The following is a 16,860-nucleotide window of genomic DNA, read 5'->3' as shown; positions in this document are numbered from 1 at the left end:
GTTTTATAAACACTATATAACCATTAAAATATTTGCAAAAAGAGCATTTTGGGGAATTTAAATGCATTATTTGGACGGGCGATGATATTGTAAATGGCTCAGCTGATGTGGCCTGCAAAATGGTTCTGCACATTTTACGGGTGTTATTTACATCCTGTCCTCTGCCTTTGTTTTATGGGCATTACCCTGGCAAACACAGCAAGGTAATTGAACATGGGCAGGTGACTAATTGAATTAGATAGGGAACTCAGCGGGGCTAGAGAAATAGAGGTTAATAACCTCGCTTGGCCATATGATGCTTGCTCAAATTGACATGATTCTGTGAGCTACTTTTGCTTCTTATTTCTCTAAGTAATTTTTTCGTGTTCTGCTTTTAATCTTATTTTAAACTTTTTTCATGTTTAGAAGGTTATTTTGCCATTTAGTCTTCACAGAAAATACAATTATTTACAGTGGGTCCTGTTATGGCCTGGCTTATCTAATTAAATATTGACAGATGATTAAGCCATATTCAGTGTTTACAGAAAGGCTGGTCTGTGGGCAGCTAATCATCCTGCATTTTTGATAAGGTATGTTAGGATATATGTCATTTTTTAAATTATAGTCGAAGTATTGCCAGAATAATGTTAAAATGGAAAAAAAGCTTGAATATCCTGTATAAAAATTCTTTTAAGAGATGTACAAATTCAAGAGAGTCCACTGTCAGTTAATAAGCATATACTTTACATGTATGCTAGTCAACACATCAAAATAAATGTACTTAAATTTTTGATGTGTATTTTAAAAAACAGCTATTGGCATTATTACAAAGTGAACCTTTTAAAAGTGCTTAACTGTGTTACTAACTACAGTTAAACGGAGTCTGACATCAGCAATATTATTAATATTAAAAGTATCTACAAGGGCACTGCTTTTTCAAAAATAAAAATATGAATGATTCACAGATCATGTATTTATCTGCAAAGGTTATAACATTTTTATGCCACTGCACATCACTTTAACTGCACGTCAGCTATTTTTGGCCCATTTTATTGCCTGCCAAAGAAAAATTTTACTTCTGATGGGTAAAAATGTAACAGCACACTTTTCCCTCAACAAGCAACACAATATGATGTATCATTCATTTAGCACAAACAGTGTAAGATGAGAGTTTTAATACTTATGTTTACATGCTTTTTCAAATTCATAACCCTGAGTACACAATAGTAAATGTGGAGTTTGTGGAAGCTACAGCGCATTGTCTCCTGTTGCCACAACAATGAATGTCCCAGCTTGTGGTGATTTGTTGTCCTCACACTGGGTCATCTCCAGCCCATCGTCTAGATCTAGAGTGTCTCTGGGAACTTAATATGTTACCCTGTTTGTTCTCTTCAAGGTTAAAGGCCATTGATTTCATCAACTCCAGAGGTTTTCCCTCGAGGGACCCAGATTCCTTTTGTTAGCCCTTCAGCTAACCATTTTTTTTCTTTGGTTTCCTCACAGAGCCGTATGGCGGAAAGCCTGCGTTTGTTCGATTCCATCTGCAACAACAACTGGTTCACCAATACCTCGCTTATCCTCTTCCTCAACAAGAAGGACCTGCTGGCCGAGAAGATCAAGCGCATTCCACTGACGGTCTGCTTTGCTGACTACAAGGGGCAAAACACCTATGAGGAGGCGGCCGTATATGTGCAAAGGCAGTTTGAGGACCTCAACCGCAACAAGGAGACCAAGGAAATCTACTCACACTTCACTTGCGCTACTGATACCAGCAACATCCAGTTTGTGTTTGACGCGGTGACGGACGTGATCATCCAAAACAATCTCAAGTACATTGGGCTGTGCTAGGACGAGGGGACGGGGGAGAGGGACGGCGGGCGAGGCATACGGAAAAAACCCTTGGCGAACGTCGAGGCCCGTCCGACGAACGTTTTGAGTGCCCTCAAAAACGCTTGTTGAAACAGGAAACTCACATGAGGCCCAGAGGAAAGGGCTACATGCTGCCATCCTGCTAGATTTATCAATGTCAAAAGCGTAAAGGTCAAAGGGGATTTTACAAGGTTGGTATAGATGTGTTTGCACTGAACATATGAGTATGTAGACACACACACACACACCATCGTTACGTTTGTTCACACACAACGGACTTCGGGATCAGCTGTCAAGCACATGTTTGACATGGAAACACTGGAAACAGATCTCCTCGCTCCTCTCTTCCCTGACAAACAGCAGGAATTCTTTAACGTCCATGAAAGGAATAGTTCTCCCAAAAAAATATGCTCATTTGCTTATGCCATTCCAAAGCTGTATGACTTTTTTTTCCAGAATATTCAGCAGAATACTCATGCTGCTCTTTTACATACAGTAGTGAAGAGTAAATATGACCAAAAACACCAGAAAAGTAACTTTGCTTTTAAAGTTTTACTTGTGTGCTTATTAGACTAACAAATTTGGTGAAGTTACACATATTACAGTTGAACCATGACACAAGATAATTGACACAACGATTTAACTTTTAATTTGACCTTACAAAGTGCAAGTTTTAAAAGTGTACAGAAATGTCATGAAAGTCTACCCTCTTTAAGTACACTTAAGTGAACTTTTATTAAATTAATATTATCTGCAAATATCATTTTTTATTTATTTTATTTAATATATTTGAAGTTAATTCTTTACTTAAGTCTTTGGGTCTGTCCCAATAACCATGTCCCAGTAAGTTATTACATATAATTTGGTAAAAAAAGGCTTTCCATCGCTTCATTTGGGGTACCAAACTGTAAAATTGTATTGTCTATTACATATGATCTACAGAACAGACATTTAGAAGTTTATTTGAAATGTGCTAAATAATGAAAATGTGTAACTAAAGATTTGTGGGGATTTCTCTTTGAATGACATGGTTTCTAGTTGGTTTCTTAGAGTCCAACCTAATGTCCTCTCATGTTCTTCTGTTCATACAAATTAACTGTTTTTGGCCCATTTTTCATCCAGACTGTAATCCTGATGGCTTAGAAAAGCAATAACACACTGTTCCTCAATAATATTATTAAATCTTAAATATTATATTAAGTCTTAAAGCTATATGTACAATTTGTGCATTATAATTGGTTAACACAAGTAAGCTCTGTCATGGCACATCTTAAGCATGAATGAGATTAAGAGATTATCAGTAAATAGCAACTTAAATGTGTTTTTACTATGTATATGTATTGTATGAAATTTGCAATATATATTATATAGACTGCTACTATAGAATTTATTTTGCCATTTTCGGCACTTAACAGCCCTTGGTCATCATGCACTGTCACTGAGTGGAAAAGAGCAGCGTAAACATTCTGCTAAACATCTCTTTTTGCATTCCACAAAAGAAATAATGTCATACAGCTTTAAAATGACATGAGGCTGAGTAGATGATAAAAATTGTATTCTAGGTGAACTGTTCCTTTAAGTTTTGTCTTTCTTTATAGGGTCTTTGATTTGCCTGATTTAAGTAATGCTGCTTTCGGAGATATAAAGAGTTTATATGAAAATAGAATTGTATATGAGAGGTTAAACGTATCCTGAGAGAAAGAAAAACAACAAAAAAAAATCATGATGTCATTTGGTTGTGCTCCAAAGGTGAAAACTGCCGCTGTCTGAACATGGAGTCAAATGACTTTTTAACTCACATTCACACTGTAGTTTATTTTTGGCTGTCTGACCCCTATGAATCAATCAATTTTCTTGTTTCTTTCTATTCTGTTTTCCCATTGCCTAAAATAGGATGTAATCCAGAGTTTTTAGAGCAAGCATCCTTCTTTCCATGAGAGTGTTACACTGACGTGAGCATTAAGTGTTTCATAACGTTCATTCCAGATTCAGAGAAAAATAAACAGTGCCAATATCAATGTAAATAAAAAAAGGCCCGTCAATCATGTCACTTTTTCGGTTTTTATGGACAAAAAAAGTATATATATATTGTAACATTAAATATGCATGAATTTGTTACTTTGGGTTTTTGATAAATTATAGTTTGATTTGCTTTCTTATATTTTTAGTTTTACTAACATGCTCCAAAAATATATCAAAGTCAAACACTGTGTACGATTGTACAGTTGTTTCCTGCGAGGTATTTATTGAAAAGAATTTTATGTGCAGAAAGAGTCATTTTACGTCCAGCGCAACCTAAACTCAGCACGAAAACATTAAAAGAGTATTTACTCCTTAAATTTTGATTGAATCAGAAAGAGAGAGAGTAAAGATAATCCATAAAAGAGCAGAATCTTTCTATTCTGGTGTTATTTTAAGTGGCGGTTGTCCACTGTATGTGTAAATACTATGTGAGGTACACTTTGTGAGACAATGAAAAAAAAAAACTAAATCACTTTTTAAGATGTAACGCTGATTGACAGATTAAAGGGGTCCATTCCGCTCCAGTCCTCCTTCTGTTCAGCTATGACGATGTACAACAAACCCAAATAAGGGCTTCAGGATTGAATTTACAGGATGTCCACCAAAAAAAAGAAAGAAAAAGAAACAAAGAAACAAATAATAAAGTATAAAAGAACAATAATAGTGAATAAAAATAATTATGCAAATTTTTTTGTGCTGCAGGTTTGTTTCTTGTGTTGGGGTGAGTGAGGCTTCAGCAACTCTTCGTAAACTAAGTTACCAATAATTGCTTGTGTTTGACACTTTTTCCACATATACGGACGTATTTATTACAGTTTGATATTTTCTACAATGCAATCCAACAGTAATGTTTATGTTTATTCAAACATTTATAATATAACATCAAAATTGTCACCAAAATATCAAATTGAAAGAAATTTGATTATTTTTAATAGTATTTAAGGAATAGTTCACCCCCACCCAAAAACTAACATATCCTCTGGCCATCCAAGATGTTGAAGAGTTTGTTAATTTATTGAACAGGTGGATCCTCTGTAGCGATTTGGTGCTGCCAGAATGAGAACTAAAACAGCCGATAAAACATCAAATTAATTATTTGTTTTCACCTAAATGTTTTTAACCATTGCTTTTGGCTAAAATACAAGTCATATATCCATTGCTGTCTCTAGTGAGGTAGTCATCTAATCTGAAATCTGAGAGCAATATTCACAGATCAAGCACTATTTACAAGTGAAATCAGTCCAAACATGGCTTTTTGTGTATTTTAATGTAAAAGGACAAGAGGGACTTTTTCACTGGATAAAACATTATTTTGATTTAAAATTAAAATGCCTCAGTTTCAGATTTGGTTCATACAAAAAAGCAGCTTTTCACTTCATATTATTGCGGTGCTTTTATCGGCTGTTTGGACTCTCATTCTGATGGCACCCATTCACTGCCAGAGGATCCATTGCTGAGCATGGAGTGATGTAATGCATCAATCCATTGTATATACATACTGAGTGATGGAATGTACTTCCAAATCTGTTCTTATGAAGAAACAAACTCATCCACGTTTATAGCACATTTTTGAGTGAACTATTTGTCTAACACTTTTTGCACTGTGACATTTTCATGACAATTAAAACAAATTTGTGACCCTGGACCACAAAGCCAGTCATAAGCAACACAGGGATATTTGTAGCAATAGCGAACAATGCATTAGGTGGGTCAAAATTGATTTTTCTTTAATGCCAAAAATCATTGGGATATCCAGTAAAGATCATGTTCCATGAAGATATTTTGTAAACTTCCAACTGTAAACATATCGAAAACTTAATTATTTTTTAATATATTTCGATTTTTTACACCCTCAGATGCCAGATTTTCAAATACTCAAATATTGTCCTATCCTGACAAACAATCAAACAAGCATCAATGGAAAGTTTATTCATTCAACTTCATATTATGTATAAATCTCAATGAAAAATAAAAAATAAACTCCTATGTCTGGTTTTGTGGTAAAGGGTCACGTTTCTTATGCAAAAAAAAATATATTTATACTGTAACATGTTGAAAATAAGCCATATTTCTGTAACATCGTTAAGAAAAATGGGAATTAAAAAAAGGTTCTATAGACATGGGACATGTTTAATTGTTATGAAATCAAATAATGCAAAAGTTTAATCGCCCTAAAAATGGGCTTTGTTTATTTTGTGCAAAATATCTTTTTCAAATTTGTTTCCTTTTGATTTATGTTAACTATATGACACTACTATGTGAATAGTTCAATCCTGTTGGTTGAAATACTCTATTTATATGTAACAATGCTACCATAATTAGTTCATAGTTATGTACAGTATAGTAAATACTGATGTAACTTATGAAACCAAACCCTTTTGCCTGTATTTTACAGTAACAGCATTAATACTGTTATAACATGGCATAGATACCATATATACTGTTTGCACTGAAAATATATTCACTGATATTATTTGCTTCCAGGATTGACCACTAATGCAAAACAATATAAATATGGTCACAGATACACATTCCAATATATGCATGTTTTTACAGCATCAGCCGCATTATCAGCCACATTAAATGTTGAAAGCAGTAACTTGGGGCAGCTAAGTGGCGATATACATTACCTCCATGATAAATCATTTGCACACATGTACTGAGTGCTATCGCTCTAATTCAAAGGCATATGCCGCAGGCTGATGCATTGCATGTTATCCATGAGGAAATTGTTTCTTCCTGCGTAATTGTCCCTGCACATCAGATTCTAGGAAATGTCTTCTCATTTTGTCTTAATTCAGTCCACTCAAGCAACAGTAGAAGCTCAGCACTGATTTTATTTATGGTGCATTGCACCACGGCAATCAACATGCTAATTAAATGTGCAATTAAATTATTCTTCAATTGATTTATGTCTGCAGAGGATTTATAGTAAAAAAGAACTGTGAGAGGAAGAGACAGACGGAAGAGAAGATGAGGGAGAAAAACTGGAATGATCTCGCATAATAGACCAATTAGTGGCCAAACCCTGGATGACCCTTTATTGTTGTCATTGCTAACACAGCCCATTGTTTATCACGCAACTAATTCTACAGTACCAGGATGAAACAGTTCACAAAACTAAAAAAAAAATAAAGGTTTATGTACCAAGGAAGCATTTTGAATTAATCTGTTCAAGATATTCAGAGTTATCCTATCATGTGTGGGTGCCACCTACATTTTATCACTGTTTTTTCTGACCACACTGTACAACTCATTATGTATCTACACCTTCAGAAAGAAAATGTCTATAAATATTTACAAATCTGTTTTGATTAAGAATAAATTGAGAATACAGGACTGTTTCAAACTGACCATCATCTCCATGCTTTGGAGAAAGTCTGTAGAGGACATATTTATATTTATTTATTTATAGGCCCATATAGGCTGTATACAGGGAAATGTGTGCTTCTAATTTTATAGCAACTGCTTGGACAGAAGTCCCAGAACCCTTTTCTATTCTAACATGACAATGGCTCTGTGTGTAAGGCAAGGTTCAAAAAGAAATAATTGATTCGGTCAGTGTGGAAAAAACTTGACTAGTAAATAATCCAAATAATCATAATTTATAATAAATTTAAATGCAGACCTTGCATCTCCAAACACCAATGTACATACTGTATATTTAAAATAACAGGCTATCAATTATGTAAACACATCTTCTTTAGTCAAAATTATTGCCAGAACATTTTTTGCCATTTGTGTAAGTAAATGCATATTGACGTTTGCTTTTTGTTGTTCGTTGATTGCACGCATAAGTAGCACGAGCATGCTAACTCAGCACTACTCTGATTCAAAAACTTGTAAAAAGTTGAAAGGACAACATTTTATATGTTATTTTAAAATGTTTTCATACATTTTACCACTGTGAAACCTTAAAAGGACCCTAGCACTGTGTCCTAACACGCAACGCAACAAAATTCCAACGACAAGCAATCTGATGACATGATTATCATGATTATCTACTGTCATATAGTTTGTATGTTGTTGTTATTCTAAATGCGACGTTGAGGAAATAGAAAATTAAAAATCTAATGTTGCGTGTTGTCGTGGCGACTAGTTACGGTGTGTTTCCAGCGTTTTCAATTAATTCTTATAAAAGTTAAGCTCAAACGCTTGGGCAAAAATGTTGGGATTTCCTGGATTTTCCAATCGCTGTGAAAATAAGGAGTGTAAACATTGTTTTGTGACATTGTAGCATTTCCAGTAGCACTCTTGACTACCGTAAATTCTGGACTATAAAGCATACCGGCATATAAGCCGCATCCGCTCTATTTTTAAAAAAATTTAAATAAAAAAATAAACAAGCCGCACCTGCATACAAGCTGCATCCGCTCTATTTAAAAAAGTTTTGCTCTTCCCGCTGCCTCCTCCAGCGTCTCACCATAGACTCATTGACGCTAAGCTTCTTGTATCACGAGATCGATGGCCTTCAACTTAAAACTTGCATCATACGAACTTCTTCGTGTGGGTTCCATGATGAAGGGGTGAGGATTTGAAAAGACAGAGTTTGACAGGATTGGTAATTTGTCGTCCTTTTATCCGCTTCTACCGACTTATATCTGCTAAAGAGGAACTAGCGTATTCTTCTTGAACTAGCGTATTCTTCTTTGCATTTATTTTGTCTTAGTTTTGAATCTAATTCCGGTTAGAGAAAAATTCCGGTTAGAGAAAAAATCTGCAGAATAGCCGCACCTTTGTATGAGCCGCATAGTTCAAAACCTATGAAAAAAGTAGCGGCTTATAGTCCAGAATTTACGGTAAGTGGAAAAGCATCATTAGCGTTTTTTAGAGGTGTGCTCTGCCCTAAGTTTGACACACCCCTAACATGGAAAATGTACCTTTTGTGTCGGTCTTTCATCTTTTTCTTTGCGCACAAAAAAGTATTCTCGTACCTTCATAAAAAATAACCACTGTCCGAACCACTGTGTTGTGCAACATTTGAGTTACGTGCTGTCTATAGGCCTAGTGGTCAGTGAAAAGAACAAATTCTGTCAGAACGGGTAGAAATGTTTCTTAAATGATAGTCATTTACATTTCTGCGTTCAGCTGTCTTCAACACTTGCTTTGCCAGGAACAAAACACAAATCATATTTCTCTCACCATTGTGGGTGTTAATGAGGTATGTGGGAAGTTTTCAGTCTCTTAAGACTCTGGAGTTCCCTAAGTGTGGCCTCAATGCCCTTGGATTTCACATGTAAAGCTGATGAAAATTAATAAAAAAAAAGGAGAGTACAGTACAAGACATGGGTGTAATCACACATTTGGCAGGGAGAAACTCGGAAGATAATTTTTGTCCCATAGAGACTGTAGTATGTGGCGGTTCATGCCACAGCTGTGACCAACTGACTCTAGATTATTAAAAGAGTACATTTGTTCTGAAAAAAAAAACCAGAAATAAACAGATGAATGCTACAGCAGTGCCAAACAGGAGGGCCGGCCAATGGAAGACCTTGTGACTGTCATGAGCAACAGGGAAGGACACACCGCAGAGACGGAGGAGGAAGGCACTCAATTTAATCTCATTCTTCAGAATGGTAAACAGCGGTTTTAAGCTTTGGAGTCTTGACAACAAATTGGATTCAGAGTCCAAATCGTTCACAGGGACAAATGTGATGTGTCACACTGATACAAGATGGTTACTTAAACCCCAGTCAGGTCACATTTTTACAAAACTCTCTGTTTGCATATTATAGTATGATATATAGTAACATGATATTACTATGATATAATTTAATCTGCCTTATTTTTCATTAATATACAGCAAAAAGTGTTCTTTACATGTTTCATGACATAGATCTGTTTTGAAATAATGAAAAAAAGTAGGTCACTATTATTAATTGAGTAATCACACATGAAATGTTGATATGTGTAATTATTAAAGACGGTGACCTACAAATCTCTCCTTGTGTGTGCATGTGAGAAAAAAACAGATAATTGCTCTCTCTAATTCTGCAATATGAGGACTTACAGAAATACACAGGGATGTTGGTAATATCTTCAAGATCTTTTTTTTTAAAAAAAACCTTTGAAACCATTGAACCAGTCAGAACTATTAAATATATAGAATCTTTTCTGGTAACGACAAACATGTGAACAAACAAATGTTTCACGGTCTGCATTCTCTTTTAATTTCACTTGTCAAAGTAGTCAGCTGTACATTTTAGTTCATCGAATGCCAGCATCAAACCAAACATTTTCTGAAAATACATCATAACACATATCACAGCCAGGACAAATATAGGATGAATTAGAAATTAATAAATTTAGCTTCACATACTATACTAAACTGCTCATCCTTATTGATGAATGTGAAATGGAATAAGACCCAAGGACAGACTGAGCAATTCGACCTAGTCACCTTTGCCCTTTAGTACTCATTAAAAGGGCTGTAGCCTGGCCTGCAAACACTGAGGCAGCTCATTTGTTGTACATTTGTTGATGTAGAGTGAAAACCAGTTCCTGTTCAGTCATTGTGAAAAGACAGGTGTTACTGAGGAAAATCTCTTCAGGTGAAAATCATCCCTGAAGCACCATGCATGAATAGCGCAATCTAACTTGCTTGGCATGACACAGCACTCTGGTTTACCCCAAGTCGTTGGAGGCGATATGCTGCCACCCTGCGGACATTCAGGGTAATGCTCCACTACCAGGTCAAAGCTTAAGGTCAAACACTGCATAGAATCCCTGAAAAAGTTCTTATCTGGATTTAAATAAGCAAGTACTATTAGGTTTTTTAGGACTGAATCATAATTGTAGTGGCTAACATATTTCTGGTTTATTGTATTTTGGACAACAGTAGTTTTAGCACTAACTGATGCAAGTGTGTAGCTTTTTATTAGCTACTTTAACAACTGTGTCAGAAGATGTGCCTATATCCATATTACAGGAGGACAATGTGAAGATTCTAATATTTTATTGGAACGCATGTAGTGTTTATTATGTTCTTTGTAGAATTTCAACATTTATTTCCTTCATTTTATTATTAATATATTCCATATTAATATCACTTAATAAAAGTTAATTAATAGTATATATTTTAAAATGTGTAACATATATTTAAATTTTGACAATTTTCCAGTGTTCAGTAGAAGAGAAAAAGAAAAAGAGAAAAAGATCAATGCCTGCTTCTACATCACTGCCTGTTTAGTGTCCATGTGTTTTTAACCTAAATCACTGCAGCATCCATCTATGAAAGACATAGATTGTCAAACATACGCAACTATTAGCTAAACATAGCGGTAAGTTTGAGTCTATAATCTGCCACACCTATTCAGACAAAGCATTATAATGAGGGAGGTCAAAACCAGACAGAAAATAGCCTATCACTTCTAAATTATGTTTTGTGATGTAAAACTCTTGATAGCAATATAAGGACAGTACAAAATAATAATAATAATAATAATAATAATAATAATAATAATAATAATAATAATAATAATAATAATAATAATAATAATAATAAAAACAGCTTAATTAGCTTTTTATCAACTCACAAGCCTCATATAGTTATTTTGCAAACCCCAGTTTGAGAAACATGCTGTTGATAACACAGATTACAATATATTCTTTCTGTTTGTTTTTATACCAACCGGGTACAACATTTCTACTGAAATCAGTGATAAATAAGCTATGTCAAAAGTAATCTAACAGTAAACAAATAGTAGGCAGAATACACAACCTAAAATGTGTTATGTTACTATACTTTTGACACATTTGGAACACACCACAGTCCCACGCTCAAATGTATTTTTAAGGTATCTCAGTTGATTTCCAATGTTTCCAGTGTATATTGCACCATTCTATACAATAATATCTCCCATATAAAGTACTAGCCTAGTACTGAAAACGGGTATGAAATTGATTTACTTCAAATATTATATTGTATAAAGTAAATGTACAAACAGCTTTGATATTACTTAAGTGCGTCTATTACAAGTTTCATCATTTATCGTCAAAAATGTACGCAGGTTACGTTACATTAACAGCAGGCAGGAAAGACCGCTCCTGCATCACGTGACTGCGGGTTCCGGCTCGCGGTTGCTATGGCGATGAAGGTAGGTTATGATGCGAAGAGTCTGTACGCATTCGTCATAAATTAGACTGCGCTGCAGCAATATCCGTGAGTACACCAAAACATTAATTTTATACATTCTCACCATGTCTTAAAGAGCTAAAACGACGATGTGTTTTAGAAGTGTTTCTGGTCTTGCGCCGTTACAGCGTTTTGTTGTGTTGCCAGTCAGCTACAAAAAATGCGGTGTGTTTACTTAGTGTTTGCAGAGGAACTGACTTTTTAACCCTAAACATTTTCTATGTTTTTTTGTATCCATTAAAGAAGCATGCCAAAAGATATCTACAGGATTTCTAGCATGTCTAAAAAAAAAAAAGATATGGCTTTGCTGCATATATTGCTAGTATATACACTTACTGTATAGCGTATGCTATACAAAGTAGTTCAGGTTCATGATGTACAAAGTAAACATGTACAGCAGGTTATCTGGTTGTACTGACAGTATGTGTCTTCACAGGTGTGTTTCCCTGGACAACCTGCTCACAAGACAATGCATTTCAGCCCTCCTGTCAGCAGAGACAGGATCATTTCCACATTTCCAGAGGTACGCAGTCTAAACTCACATTATGTCAATTATTTACAGGTACTTTAATGGAATAAATCATTATGTGTTTAAAAAGGGAAATCATCCAGTGTAGTTCATATTGCAAGTTGCACTGTACAGGAAATCAAGCAAAAGACATGTAAACTGTAGCCAGCACAACAGATTATTATATTGAGAATGTGTGACATCCACAGAGGAGCCTCAGTGCAAATGGATCCGTCAGGATCACAGGACTGCATCTAATTCTGCTCAAATAAAAAGTCCTGTACTAGTTTTCTCAGTAGTGGGGTCATATTAAGGCCATATGTATCCTATGTACTTTCTAGTATTTATTGTGAATGCTTTTAAAATATAAGAACATCTTTTCATCTTTTTTTTCTTTATTAAAAATGAAAAATTGTTAAAATTTAACATTATAATGAGTTTATCAGCATTTATTAGTTCTTATTTTCTATTGTTCTGTAGTGTTTTAATCCACAAGCCTGCCTACAGATGAAAGGTGATTGGAACACAAAAGCCAAGATGGTCTGCCAAGACCGGTCAGCACGTCAGCAAGGGTTGGTATATATTTTAGTTATTTACATTTTTCAACATGCTTCTAAAGAATGATATGAATGGTATGATATCAATTGTTATATGTATTGATACTGTTATAGATAAATTGTTATAGATATTGATAAATTACCATCAAATGTTTGGAAGTATCATGATTGTTCCATTTATACTGTGTATAGAGAAAGAGAGAATACTAGTCCATTTATTACATAATTATATTTAAGTTATCTTCTAGGTTTGACAGGCTTAAGATGTCAAAAGCAGTAGTAGTTGGAGATCTCAATGTGGGAAAGACATGTTTAATAAACAGGTAAAGTGTATACAGGTTTATTTAAATGGATAATCTCTCATTAATTACTCAACCTTATGTCTTTCCAAACCTGTAAGACCTTTGATCTTTGGAAGAGAAATACATTTTTTTCCAATTAATTTATAGGATTTTCCACAAATTACAAAATATTGAACATTTTAACATGTTTAACATGTATATACTAGCAATATATGCAGCAAAGCCATATCTTTTTTTTTTTTTAGACATGCTAGAAATCCTGTAGATATTTTTTGGCATACTTCTTTAATGGATACAAAAAATATAGAAAATGTTTAGGGTTAAAAAGTCAGTTCCTCTGCAAACACTAAATAAACACACTGCATTTTTTGTAGCTGACTGGAAACACAACAAAACGCTGTAACGGCGCAACACCAGAAACACTTCTAAAACACATCGTCGTTTTAGCTCTTTAAGACATGGTGAGAATGTATAAAATGAATGTTTTGCTGTACTCACGGATATTGCTGCAGCGCAGTCTAATTTATGTCGAATGCGTACAGACTCTTCGCATCATAATCTACCTTCATCACCATATCAACCGCGAGACGGAACCCGCAGTCACGTGATGCAGGAGCGGTCTTTCCTGCCTGCTGTTAATGTAACGTAACCTGCGTACATTTTTGACGATAAATTATGAAACTTGTAATAGACGCACTTAAGTAATATGAAAGCTGTTTGTACATTTATATCATAATATTTGAAGTAAATCAATTTCATACCCGTATATATATATATAGAGAGAGAGAGAGAGAGAGAGAGAGAGAGAGAGAGATTATTATTGACCTCAAAAATACAACTTATAAAAGAAAGAAAAAAAAATACAAATAATAGAATGTTAACCCCAAACACACACTTGTCCTAACCAAATCAATTGCTTAAACAACAAACTGGATGTTTTATTACATATTAACTTCCAATATACAGGGACTGCACGTTTCCATCCAAGGAGAGAACCCCAAATTTTATTTATTTTTTTCTTGAAAAGAACTCCTGAGTAAATATCTAATTCTTTCCAGTCTGATGAAGTGAAAACGTGATTAATCCACAAGGAGTGAGTAGATGACTTAGATGACTATGAAGTTATTTTTAATGAAATCAAAGAGCTTTCTGACCCTCCATTGGAAGTACCATGTTCAAGATGAGCGAATGTCTTATGGGTTTGGAACAACATTAGAATGAGTAATTGGTGACAGAATATTCATCTTTGTATGACCTATCCCTTTAAAATATATAAACTTTTTATCCATGGACTTTTTCATGGACAACGTTTTTCATGGACATTACGTTCCATTATGTGTTTGCATATAATAGGTTCTGTAAAGATGTGTTTGAGAGAGACTACAAGGCTACTATAGGTGTTGACTTTGAGATTGAGAGATTTGAGATATCTGGGCTGCCCTTTTCTCTTCAAATGTGAGTAACTTTTTTCTGATTTAAATTACATGTCTGTTTATTTGAAATGTTCATGTCTTTTATATTTATTTCTGCACATTACACTATTTGCAGATGGGACACTGCTGGTCAGGAAAAGTTCAAATGTATCGCATCAGCATATTACAGAGGAGCTCAAGGTAAAATGCAGTACATTTTACATTTTTTAAAGAACAGTACATACAAAAACTAACATTTGCAAAAAAATAAATATATTTAAGATGTAGATAAGTTTCCTCTTTAGAACTGATTTAGAGAAATGATCGATCATCACTTCACATCACATCATCAGAAAAATATTAATTTCTCGCTGTAAATCAGGAGATAAATATGCACAGATAAGCAAAACAATTCCAAACTAACAATAGGGGATGTTCACTGGGTTATTATGAATCATATTTTGGTAACAGTTTAAAGTTAAAACATTTGATTTATTAGTTTTCTGACAAACATGCAGCTTTACGCTATATGATAATTGATGGACTGGAGTGGTGTGGATTACTTGTGGATTTTTTCTCATTCTGATGGCACCCATTCACTGTAGATCTTTTGGTGAGAAAGTTCTATAATGCTACATTTCTCCAAATCTGTTACGAAAGTGAAACAAACTCATCTACATCTTGGCTGACGAGTCTTTTTGAACACCAATATAACCCTTTCTGTTTCTACTCTAAAAGTTATTATTACTGTCTTCGACATGGCTGATATCAAGAGCTTGGAACACACACAGTAAGTAAAACCAGTAATAGTGTTTTGAAGATTGAAAAAGTGTTGAGTAATTGTAATCTTAATGATTTTAATGATTTTTTCTTTCTCAGACAGTGGTTAAAAGAGGCACTGCAGGAAAATGAACCAGACTCCTGTTTTGTTTTCATGGTTGGCACAAAAAGAGACCTCCTGGTAAGAATAGTCCCCAAAGACAAGCATGCGTATGTACACATAGAACTCGTAAAAGCTATTAAAGACTTCTGCTGTCCTCATGTGAAGTCTGCAGAAGAGTGCCAGAGAACAGAGAATGATGCCATAAAGATTGCATTGGAAATGAACGCTGAGTTCTGGTCAGTGTCTTCAAAAACAGGTACATTCTGTTTATGTACATACATATAAATGTACTTCATATATTTGTTGATGTGTACATTAAAAAAACTACAAGATGGATACTACATGTAAATCTTACTACTATGGGTTTTAAGGAGAAAACGTCCAGGAGTTTTTCTTTCGCGTAGCAGCTCTGGCCTTTGAAGATGCCATTCTGAAGGATCTGGAGACAGAAATCAGCACTACTCAAATTGGAGATGGAAGTATTCTTGGTAAGACATAACAATCTAAAATCATAAAACAACAATGTTCATTAACATACATTTTGTGTTCTATCACGTAAATTATTGTTTGTTATTTCAGATGATAAAGCACTGGAAGATGCACAAGAAAAACCAAAGAAGAAGTCCTGTTGTTGACCCTCAGTGGTTTAAGAAGAACTAACAAATTTGTAATTAGAGGACAGAATAAATATTTAACCTCGTAGAAAACAAGTGTTTTTGGTTGACATAATCAACCTCTGAGTTGGGGCAACACTAATATAATCTCTGAGAGGGCTCACCTTATCAGAACACACATAAAAATAAGGGACTGACATCTGATATGAATTCAGACATTTGATATATATACTGTAGTATTAACATTACTTTTAACAGTATTTTGTACTTCAACATAAACTGCCATGTAATAATTGCATTGTATTTTTCCTTTTGTATTTTTAATCTTCTTTTGACAGATAAAATAAACATACATTATAACTGCGCACATCTTATGAAATTGTTATTATTGTTTGTCTTTACATTACCCAAGCTTGAAAAATGAACAGCAGTGATAGAAAGGAACACATTATTTAAAAAAAAATAATAATAATTGTTTGATAGTTTTCAAAAATAATCATAAGTGTAACAGATGGCTAGACTTTGTAAGCTATTGATTTGAGCCTTTTCTGCAAAGCAAGCAAAATACATTATTATACCT

At 34.4% G+C, this 16,860-nt stretch overlaps 2 protein-coding genes across 3 annotated transcripts in view; both read left to right on the top strand.

Moving 5' to 3' along the window:
• The window catches only part of gnaz (guanine nucleotide binding protein (G protein), alpha z polypeptide), a 40,664-nt gene extending 33,640 nt beyond the window's left edge, over nt 1-7,024 (top strand). For both annotated transcript variants that reach the window (XM_043250485.1, XM_043250486.1), the window contains exon 3: nt 1,483-7,024. In XM_043250485.1, the coding sequence (XP_043106420.1) occupies nt 1,483-1,827 (345 nt within the window). In that variant the 3' untranslated portion in view covers nt 1,828-7,024. The remainder of the gene's footprint in view (nt 1-1,482) is intronic.
• Nucleotides 7,025-11,912: 4,888 nt separating this feature from the next.
• On the top strand, nt 11,913-16,640 carry rab36 (RAB36, member RAS oncogene family). The gene is made up of 11 exons (XM_043250083.1): nt 11,913-12,031; nt 12,441-12,527; nt 12,993-13,084; nt 13,318-13,392; nt 14,725-14,826; nt 14,920-14,984; nt 15,522-15,573; nt 15,663-15,744; nt 15,832-15,922; nt 16,038-16,154; nt 16,246-16,640. The coding sequence occupies exons 2-11, from the start codon at nt 12,474-12,476 to the stop codon at nt 16,299-16,301; spliced, it is 786 nt and encodes a 261-aa protein (XP_043106018.1). The 5' UTR covers nt 11,913-12,031; nt 12,441-12,473; the 3' UTR covers nt 16,302-16,640.
• Nucleotides 16,641-16,860: the final 220 nt, after the last annotated feature.

The sequence above is a fragment of the Puntigrus tetrazona genome, chromosome 10, assembly GCF_018831695.1.
Source record: "Puntigrus tetrazona isolate hp1 chromosome 10, ASM1883169v1, whole genome shotgun sequence".
NCBI classification, from domain to species: Eukaryota; Metazoa; Chordata; class Actinopteri; order Cypriniformes; family Cyprinidae; genus Puntigrus; species Puntigrus tetrazona.
The sequence above is the reverse complement of the archived record's forward strand: the minus strand, read 5'-3'. Positions and strand labels throughout refer to the sequence as shown.